Below are 10,932 nucleotides of genomic sequence, written 5' to 3'. Positions count from 1 at the left end.
CAAGCCATATTCCCTCCCCAGCAGTGACAGAACTGAGCACCTGGTCTCAGTAGGTATGAAACTGGCGGAACTCGGTGATGGATTGCAGTGTGTACGTGTGTGCATGGAGGGGAGGTGGCAAGCGCAGTAGGGAGGAGGAGCAGAGAGTTCCTTTAGTCTAAATGGACCTGAACATCCCTCTTCTGAAAGGTGGACAAAAGAGACATTTCCAACTTAGTTATATCTCAATCAGGTTGAACAAGAAAACCACCAGGGATACCCCGGGGCCGCAGTGTGTGTGTGTAGAGTGTGTGTGTGTGTGCATGTGTGTCTGTGCTCACATGTGTATTGTGGCTGGGATGGGGCAGTGGCCTGGGAAACACATCCGTGAGAAGCATCAGCCTTAAGACTCAGCGCACAAGCACCATTTGTCACTTTGCCACACTCTGCCAACACTATCGCGTCTGTTGATGGTCACTAAGATGATCGCTAGTTGAAAAAGAAACCTTACATTCCCTCCTATTTCACTGCCTCCCCCAATGTTCTATAGCACTTCTCTTTTTCTTTCCTTAAATTCCTGTTCATTCTCTTTCTTCCTCCTATGTCCCCTTGAGAAGCCAGTGTTACGTCTTTAAGCCCAGTCACATGAGTGCAATTGAGTCCCGGGTAGTGGAGGCCCCACCCACCAGCTATGTCCTTCCCCCTGCAGCAGGTAGAGCCCTTACCCCCCAGACAAAGGTCTGGGCTTCAGCACAGGACTGGGCTCTGCTGGCTACCAGCTATTTCCTTTATCCTTCTCTGAGTCAAAAATATAGACTCTGGGGCCCAGAGAACTTGAGTTTACACATGCCACCTCTGTGAAGCCTTAGCTGGATAGAAAACCATTTTCCTGGTTCCAGGAACAAAGAATGGGCTTAGGGTCACTCAGGTTTGCTGGAGAAGGGAAAATGAATAACCTCCAGGAAAGAGGCTTAGAACAAGAGTGAAAGGAGGAGAGGTGGGATGAAATCATAGAATGGATATAGCCAGTCCAGGCTTTCACATGAGGCTCAGGACCAAGTTTTAGAAAGCTTAGATAGGGCCTGGGTGCTTCCATTTACGTTATCTCTATGCTCATGACCGCTGTCGCTCTTTTAAAACATTATATTTAGGTCTTGCTCACTGGAAGTATGTAGACACTAGTCTTTCCAGAATGAATTTGTCCCTGTTTTCATCTCCATGACTGCCATGACTGCCATTACCACCAACCCCGTCACCAGTATCAATACAGAAATGGCCATTGTAGACCGTTTTTGTTGACTGAATGAAAGCCAGCACTACCATCACCACCCCTGACATCTTCATCTCTACCACTGCCAGAATCAAATCATCCCTACAGCCACCTCCACTGTCATCAATTAATCATACTTTCTGCCACCATCCACCCCCCACCACCACTGATACCAACAATATTGCTAGCAACCACCATTATCACCAACACCCCCCCATCAGCACCCAGACTTATATTGCCACCTCTGCCTCCACTACTGCACCAGTTTTGACATCAACACTACCACCATCACCACCACCGTCATGGACATCACCACTGTGGTCCTTATTGACATCACGACTACAGCCATTCCCATCGTTACCAACATTGCAGCTCCTCCCACCCACTGTCCTCCTCATCGCCATCATGCCTGAATCACCGCTGTTGTCATTGGTGCCACCGTCACCACCTCTCATTGCCATCTTCTCTCCTAGAACCATGTTCTTCCTTCAGAGCACAAAAGGATGTGCAGTTATATATTCTTCAAGGCAATTGTCTGGTTCCCACTCAACTGCGACTGCCATGGAAACAGGGATTGTGTCCTTCTTTTCCCCACGGTGGAATCCTCAGTGCCTGGACAGTGCCTCACAGTACAGACTCCATAAATGTCTGTTGAATTAGCAAGTTATTTAGACCCACACAATCTCTACACTGAAGGGAACTTAGATCTCTTGGATCTGAATGCTCCGCAGAGTTCTACCTCAGGACTGGACTTTACTAGAGGGGGAAAAAAACATGGGGTGATAAAAGTGATAAACTAAGAGAGGAGAAGCCTGTGCTGGCTCCCTGATGCACGCGATAACAGTGTGGGAAGATCTTAATCTGCAGTCCACCAGCCAGGAGCACAGCAGGCGAGCTGAGATGTTCAGTCTTCTAAGATCTTCATTTCCATCACTGTATCACTTGGAATTTATCTGAACCTGGATCAGTTCAGCATCAAGACTTAATCCAGCTCATCTTGAAGACAAACAATGGTGTTCACACATGCTCCCAGTAAGTCAGAGCCTCCTTGGAGGTAACTTGGAGGAAATGATGAGCTTCAAAAAGGGGTCTGAGAGAGCGATCACAGACAGGCAGACTTCTGGACTTCCCAACCAAATTTCAACCACAGAACTCTTACTGTAGATTTTGTAATAATGGAACTCCAGTAATTTTAAAATCAGGTTTGAAAACCACTGGCCTAGGTGGCAAGTACTTGAATTGCTTAGTTGTGGAGTGGATGTTTGTCATTGATGTCCCAAGCAAAAATCATAAGCCAATTAATGCCACTAGGCGAAAAGAAGCATTAGAAGATGCACATGTGACATTTTTATGGACTCTTCCCAAGGCCACAGTTAGCTCATCTTTTAATCTGGTTCTTTGTCGAAGTAGAAAACAGTTTTGTTCCTAGAGAACTGTATTCCACACAGGATCCTTATTTAGATAAATTGTCTTGGGAACAGAAGCTTGAGGAGGTGCACAGTATATGAATTTACCCATGTACCCTCTTGCCCAGCAAATGCTGGCTTATTAACCTTGCAGAAAAGACCCTGGATTGGGGGGGAAGCAGGACCCCACTCTTCCGAGGAACCCCCTCCAGCAGAGGCACAGCAGACAAGAGACTCAGAGCCAGCCGTGGATGGGAGATTGTCACCTGAGGGGAGGAAGACCAGCCACTAGTTGGGGACATAGTGCCTTTCCAGTGATGGTCACTGAGAGTGACAGGTGGGAGCAGGAGCATGACAACGGCAGTCGTGTTTCACCCACAAGAGCCAGGTCCACAGCGAAACCGCAGACCCCTCCCGCCCATCCATCAGCCCCCTCTGAAGAAGTGTAGCCGCTGGGCAGGGCTCGTGTGTGTACATACACACAGTAGGTGCACACACGTGCCAAGCAGCTATGGAAGCACCTGGCCAGACCCCCGTCTCTCTGCAGGTTCAGCTTTTTCCAGCTAGTCTTCATGTCTGCCCTCAGGGTCACCCTCAGAGCGTGGGCAGGCTGGGTGGGGGGCTTGGGGCAGGCGCACATGTTGGGGAGAGCAGGTGGCAGGAGCTTCTGCCCTCAGGGAGAGACTGCTCTGCCTGAGTCAGGGAAGAAATGCCACTATCTGGAGAGACAAAGGCTGAAAAGGGGAATTTAGTTTGAGGCAGCATTTCAGGCTGAGAAACAGAAGGTGCAATTGTGAGGGGCTTTGAAAGCAAGGAAGGAGCCTCTTGCTAGCCAGAGATTTGTGCTGTGACCTTTCCACAGGCTGCTGGGGAGGTTCTGGAAAAGCAATGTCATGTATGCTTCGTGTGTGGGGAGTACAGAAGAGCCATGGTGTGGGAAGCCCTGGGCTCGGGCCCCCTCTCTGGACCAGGGATTGAGCAAGCATGTTGTACGTGTCCATCTCTTCACAGGAGGCAGCCCGCTCACAGAGCCGGTTATGCCCGCAACCCTTTGCTGCCTGGCGCAGGACCACTGCAGCCTTGGAAAACCCACAGCCCCGAGGAGTCGCTGACCAGCACCGTCTCTTCCCAGTGTGTGCCCTTTCTCTAGCCCTCCCATCTCTCTTCTCATTAGACAATCCTGTCTCTGCCCTCACTCCCCACCCCAGGAAACACACTGCTCACCACAAACCATGACTCCAGAAGGCCGTTGTTATCACAGCTGTATTACCTACACCCTCACCCGAATGCCCCATCGGACTTCATGCTGACCTCACAGCTGAAGCACCACCTCATCCTGTCCATGGAGGGCGTCTGTCCACTGTGAGCAGTCTCAGAGAAAGAAATCCTTTAACGACTGAGGGACCTGGGGGAGAGGAGGTAGGGGTGGACAGACATCGGTCTGGCCCTTATTCTTCAGTTCATTCAGCCTGTAACGTTTCCCTGAGCCCCTGGGTGCCCAGCCCTGTGTCCACATCTGCCCGGAGGGATGCAGGGAATGAGGGATGAGAGCTGGGTTCTCAGAAAGCACAGTCTGCTTGGTGAAGCGCAAGTTATGCGTGCAAGCAGTGAGAAGTCTGTGCAGAGCAACCCCCGGGGGTTGGCGGCAGAGAATATAGCACAAGCTATGTCTCTGAAGTTGAACACACCTGCCGTAGACTGGGCTTGGGCCACTGGGGAAGGCCTCTTGGAGGAAGAAGGGAAGAAAGACAAATAATCAAAGTGACTTACATCCTTCTGGATGAGCTCAGCGTAAACTATGCAGGCAGCAGAGATCAGCTCGTCGGCATCGAGGTCAATGAGGTTGTTGCAGGCCTGTGCCAGAAGAAGGTGGGTAGAAGCAGGTCTCCCTAGGCACAGGCTGGCACAGGCAGTGACCCGCTGCTTCAAGGGGACGAGGCTGCTGCTCATGGCAGTCACTTGGGGCCACCCAATCTCTTCTCAACTAGCTTGGCACAGTGCCTGAATTTTACCATCGGAATTTTATATATTGGAGAGATGGGGAATGCAGTTTTCATTTTTGGCACTAGAGGGTCCCCAGGGTTTCCCCGAGTGTTTCATGGGATTCTGGGAGGACTCATTTTATGATGGGGGTGCCATCTAAGATGTGGATCAAAGACTTCAGCTGCTTTTCAGAATTGTTGGAAAACTCTAGGTCTTTGTCACAGGAGGACCCTAGGGCCAAAGAGTTAACTGTCAGTCAATCCAGCCTCAAGGTTAAGAACTGTTCAGGGCCTCAGCTCCACCAGATGCTAAACAGGGGTACTGGTGATGATGATGGCTATCACGCCTCTGTGTCAGGCTTGTCTGGAGGTTTACATGAGCTGGTCTATCCAAGCACTTGGCACAGTGTTTGGAGTATGTCAGTCTCCCCGGTATTGCCCAGGGGCAGCCAGGGCCCCTGAGTCGGTGTCAGGGGGCTCCGGGAGCCGGTGGGGCTGGGCTGGGCTTGGCTGGAGGACGCTCTCACCAGGAGGATATCGTCGCCTGTCATGCTCTCCTGTAGCACCTGCGGGCGCACCATCTGCAGCATGCTGTAGGCCACCAGCACCTGGAAGTTCCTGCAGGGCTTCCCTGTGAGCAGCACCTGCAGGGGCCAGTGAACTACAGTCTGGCCTGTGGTCTGAGACCGCAGGTGCCCTTAGGATGGTGCGGTACCCACCAACCACATGACCCGTCAGCCATGCCTGGGCCTTGCTGCCCATGTGCTCATTCACTGACTCTCATTCATTCATTCAAGCTCTGGGGTTCTAGGCATTGTGCTTGCTATTGGGGGACTCAGGGAAAAAGGCTTTAGGGAATTCATCAGCTAGAAGGAGAGAGAGAGAAAGAGAGAAGGAAGAAGGGAAGGAGGAAGGGAGGGAGCAGGAAAGAAGAAAGAGAGAGACAGGGGGAGAGAATGCCAAGAATGACTGGGTAACTCTCTGTAGCTTCCAGTGGTGCTTTGGCAAAACAACAGTTGATGGAATGTCAGCAATCCAGGGGTGTCACTAAAGGCCTGGTGGTTGAGCATGGAGATCAACAGGCCAGAAGTGAGGAATGAGGTAGGAGGAGTTCACCTGTGGGGCACTGAATGCCAGGCTGAGCAGTGGGCCCAATCCTGCAGGCAGCAGTGGCCACAGGGTAGGGTGGTGGGTGTGTTCCCTGGGGAGTGCATCTTGCCCTGGAGACTGGGGTCAAAGAAGTGCAGGTGTGACCTGTCCTTGGGGAGCCCCTCCCTCTCCAGGAGTCGGGGCTCAGAAGGTGTGGGCACTCAGCTGGAGGGGAAGGCCAAGGAAGAGGTGGCTGGGAAAGTGAGAGCAGAGTGAGGGCCCTTGGGCAGGCAGGGTGGCAGGGAAGCTGAATACAGATCAGGCTTCTGCTGCACGAGCCTCAATGCCCCTCCTGCCTGCACTGCCCTGAGAAGGTGCAGTGGAGGGCTAAGATGAACAGAGGGATCAACTGACGTTCTCATATCTCTCAACAGGGCAGGAGCAGGGTCATTGGCCCAATAAATCTCACTGAGCTGTATCCAAAATGAAGTGAAGTGAAAGTCGCTCAGTTGTATCTGACTTTTTGCAACCCTATGGACCCATGGAATTCTCCAGGCCAAAATACTGGAGTGGGTAGCCTTTCCCTTCTCCAGGGGATCTTTTTAACCCAGGGATAGAACCCATGTCTCCTGCATTGCAGGCGGATTCTTTACGAGCCGAGCCACCAGAGAAGCCCAAGAATACTGGAGTGGGTAGCCTATCCCTTCTCCAGAGGATCTTCCCGACCCAGAGATGGAACCCGTCCAAAGCCGGCAGTAAAGGGAAGCAAGGACAAGGGCCTCCCTGCTGCCTGCCCCAGGGGAAGAGCATGTTCCTCTGCCCCAGAGCAGCAGACACCTCACCTCCCAGAGCCTCCAGACGTCGTCAAAGGTCTTGAAGGCACGTTGAAAGCAGAGGCAGAACCAGGGGAAGAGGGATGGCACAGCCCCCGCACCCTTCCCTTCTGTGGGGAGAGAAGCCCAAGGGCCATGGTCAGGGGATGGGAGATGAAGCAAAAACACACATGGGCGAACAACAGCACGGAAACACACTTGGGAAATTTAAAAAACCCAGGCTGTCACATTTCCATCTGCCCTTGGAGACCATTCGGGGTGGATTTTCAACTGTCCAGATTCTAACCCCATCCAGATGAACCCTCCTCCCAAATGAGCTCACCAAATGATCTCACTTCCTCCCCCACGCTTGGGAGCTGCTGGCTTGGACTGGGTGCCAGCCCCTTCCCACGCCTTCCCTGGGGTTGAGGGAGGTGTATGGTAGCAGAGGGGGCCACTCACTTAAGTGCTCGGCAAACACGGGATCCAGGAAGTCGATCAGGGTGTTGAGCATGTCGAGGTTCTTCCCTACCCCGATGTTGATGACACAGCTGTGTTCCTGGGACAGATGAGTGGGCAGGAGGGACCCCCTTGAAAGCACTAGATGAGTCAGCCTTGCTCCGTCAGCTTCCCAATGCTGGAGGCCCTGTGTGTGTCTGGCTGGGCCTTACCTGAGTCTCTGTATGTGTCTGGGTGTTGGAGTATGGGTGTTTATAAACACACATCTTGTCTGCGTGATGTGTGTGCGTGGTGGGGATGTAGAGATGGACCGGATATGGCTCACAATGCAGTGAACTCAGGTATTCTTCCAGACACATACCATGGGTCTGAACCAATCAGGACAAGGAAAGAGCAGTGGCACGTTGTTTCAGGGATGGAGAAGGGGATGAGGGTGGGTTCTGGGCAGCCTCTCACATATCATGAGGAAAGGGAGTAACAGGGAGCAGTACCTTTAAAGCTCTCAACCTCACAGTGTGGGAATACCGAGTGCCTGGAGGGCCTGGGTGCAGGTCAAGTAAAAGTAGCAATGAGAGACAAGAGTGAAGACGAGGCCTGGAATGTTTGGCTGAGGTTTTGGGATTCTATTATGGAGCCTATAGGGAACCATGGAGGGTTTGCAGGAGCAGAGCCGTGTTTGAGGCAGGGAGAATGCCAGGGGAAAGGTGCCCTCGTTGGGCCTTTCCAGACTTTTCAAGGTTTGACAAGAGCTGGACCCAGTGCATCGCTATCCTCGTTTCTCAGTTCCAATGCTTCCACCCCCCAACCCAGAACAAACCCCACTAGGGCTGGCATTGCCTTTTTCTGGGAGAAGCTCCTCTGGGACTCAGAGGGCTGTTTCAGGGCTGGAGGAAATGACTGGGGCTGCCAGTGCCTGCCTAACCTCAAGGGGTCATTTGAGGAACGCGGAAGTCCTTAAGCCAGGCCCAGCTCTCACCGTTTTCTGTAGGAAGAACTGGAAAAGCCAGAAGGTCTCATGGTCATGTTCTAGCATCAGCTGGAAAATCATCACCATCTCATGGAAGCCCTGCTGGTACTCTGGAGTGAATGAGGGGCCAGTGAGGAGGGGCTGGGGTGGGGAATGGCGGGGGGATTACGTGGAGCCTGGGCTGGGGCAGGGGCACTGTCCCAGGAAGGAGTTGAGAAGGGGGAGCCGAAGGGAGGCCCCGCCCTGTGGCTCACCTGCTTGCGTGTTGCAGACATAACTCAGGAGCAGGATCTTCTCCAGCTTCTTCTTATCGAGGAGGACATTGCCCAGGGGGTCTTTGTCATAGAGTTTTTTAATGTCATATGCTAGGTTGGGGGCAAGGGACAGGTGGGTGTCACCAGATCACATCTAACAGAATGTCCACGGGTGAGTTTATTACCCCCAATCCAAGAGGGTAGGACCCAGGACATCCTGGGAAGGGGGGAATGAAAAAATCTACATCGGGGACTTCCTTGGTGGTCCAGTGGTTGAGAATTCTCCTGCCAGTGCAGGGCACAGAGGTTCTACCCCTGGTCCGGGACCTAAGATCCTACATGCTGTGGAGCAACTGAGCCCGAGTGCCACAAGTACTGAGTCCAGATGCCCTAGAGCCCATGCTCCAGAGCAAGATGAACCCACTGCAATGCAAAGCCCATGAAGTGCAACAACAGAAAGCCCATGCGCAGCAACCAAAGATAGAATGGAAAAAGATACACCAGACAACCAAGCTTTACCCTTCACCACAACCTGAGCTGCCTGGAATTTTCCCTGCCTCCAAATCTTTGACCAGTCTGTACCCTTTGCCAGGAATGTCCTGCCTCCCTGCAGTTCAAATCCAACCTAGTTCAAGGCTAAGACGGGAAGAGATGTAGACAACCAGCGAAAGCATACGCCCAGGGACACACACTGCTGGGCCACTTGGGGCAGCCGGTGGAGCCAGGCTGGTAGAGTAACCAAGATTGAGCCGGCAAAATTCGCAGCATGTGTCAAGGGAGCACCCAGGAACCAGGGCACAGACGTGACATAGGAAGAGCCAGGGAGGAGGGCTTCCAACCCTCCCCTCTGCCGGGCCCGGCCCACCCTCCTCGGCTCACTGATACTGTTCCGAGTCTCTATGAAGTTCCGGTGCAGGTTTTCCAGGAGGGGCTGAATCTTCTGGTACATCTGGCATAAGGCCTCGTAGTTCTTCCTGTGAGGATAGACCCGAGGCTGAAGGAGGCATTCTTCCCTGCAGGCCAGTCGGGGGAACTCCGAGCAGTGCCCTGACCCAGGTGGTGCACGCTCCCTGTACTGCCTCCCATCCCCCCAACTTGCCCAACCCTAACCATCCTCCGATGGGCACCTGGAGTGCATGGGAGGTGGCTCTGCAGTCTGACCCCTGCATCTGAATCCTGGATCCGTAATTTAAGAACTAGGTGTCTGCCATTAGGGGATAGCATGACTTGGGGATATCACTGCCCTCCCTAAGCCTCCGTTTCCTTGTCTGTAGAGTGGGGCTAACGCTAGCACCTGTGCCTCAGGATTGGAAGGACCGGATGAGGCGGGGTTTGTGCCCATCATTGGAATGAGCTTAGGTGTGTAGTGGGCTGAATGGTGACCTCCAAAGATAGGTCCATGCCCTAACACCTGGAACTTGTGAATATGACTTTCTTTGGGAAAAGGGTCTTTGCAGGTGTACTTAATTAAGGATCTTGAGCTGAATTATCAGGGTGGTCCTGGATCCCCCAGCTGTCCTGGAGTGTTCTCTGGCTGGCCCCTGAGCGTGTGGATATTCCCTACCTCAAGAAGGCTGCACAGGTCTAGGGATGGCTGGGCTGGGCTGGGCAGGGTGGCGGGGCAGTGCGAGGAGGTGCCAGGGTCGAGCTCAAGTTGGCAGGGTGTGGACTGGGTGGGGCATGCAGCATCCAGGGTGGGGGTGGGGGAGGTGCCTGCGCCCCCTGTGTGGGGGTCCTGAGTCAGGAGAGCCATGGGGTTTTGCCTCTTGAAAAGAGAAGTCCGTCTGGAGGAAGCAGCCTGGACCTAGCAGGCTGGGGTGGGCACCCCCTCCCACCCACACGGTCGCCTCCCTCCCTTGAAAGGATCTGAAGCGGTCTACCTCCTTGTGCTGTCCACCGTGAGCCGCTCGTCCTGGGAACTCTGCCATGAGTAGTAGCCCGTGAGGAACTTCCAGGCTTCTGTCCTCACCGTGGGGTGCAGGCCCTGGGTGCAGGCAGAGGTGAGAGGTTGTGAGCCCCCTGAATGCCTGAAAGAGTCCCCTCCAATGCCATGCCCGCCCCATTGCCCACCCACGCCCCCAGTTCCAGGGTGAGGCCGAGGGTAGCTTAGGACTGTACCCTTTCCAGGATGTTAACACAAATGAAGTCTCGTGACTTGGCCAAGTGACCATTCTCGTCAAAGAAGCCATCCCATTCCGTCTTGTCGATGGGCGGTTTTCTCTTCACCTGGCAAGGACAACCACCTCAGCCCTCGGTTAGGAACATTTGGCTTTTCTTTAAGAGTGAGTTTTAAGTGATATACTCTGGATTTTGCAACATGAAGCAAAATTCACAGCCTCTGACTCACTTCTGAAAATTTAACCTGAGGAAATTACTGAAAATATATAGAAAAATGCTGTATGCGCAATAATTTTCATTGCACACTGCTTGCTAGAATGAAAAATGCAAGCACTCTCTAAACGTTGTGCAATAAGGGAATAGTTAAGTAAACTATGGTTTCTATGCTCAGTGGGATATTGTGAGGCATTTAAGTGGATACTTACAAGGAATGAATAATAATCTGGGAAAATACAAATGTTAACAGAAAAAAACAGAAAGCAAAGCTGTATATTCAGTCTGTATTCTGTCTGTGTACATACTCCATATACATCTGTTACATATTGTAAAAACCACACCTTATATACTCAAGTGGATTAACCACTATAAAAATCCTG

General features: G+C 52.6%; 1 protein-coding gene across 1 annotated transcript; it reads right to left on the bottom strand.

Annotated features, from left to right (window-relative positions):
• Positions 1-3,937: 3,937 nt before the first annotated feature.
• TBC1D21 (TBC1 domain family member 21) lies at positions 3,938-10,462 on the bottom strand (the record flags this gene model as incomplete). The annotated part of the gene is made up of 10 exons (XM_004010293.6): positions 3,938-4,060; positions 4,426-4,509; positions 5,165-5,281; positions 6,569-6,669; positions 7,001-7,097; positions 7,974-8,074; positions 8,219-8,329; positions 9,098-9,192; positions 10,099-10,202; positions 10,337-10,462. Coding segments are annotated over 10 exons (969 nt in total), but the record flags the coding sequence as incomplete, so codon positions are not given.
• Positions 10,463-10,932: the final 470 nt, after the last annotated feature.

This window comes from Ovis aries, chromosome 7 (assembly GCF_016772045.2).
Source record: "Ovis aries strain OAR_USU_Benz2616 breed Rambouillet chromosome 7, ARS-UI_Ramb_v3.0, whole genome shotgun sequence".
Lineage (NCBI taxonomy): Eukaryota > Metazoa > Chordata > Mammalia > Artiodactyla > Bovidae > Ovis > Ovis aries.
This window is presented reverse-complemented; position numbering and strand designations above follow the sequence as displayed.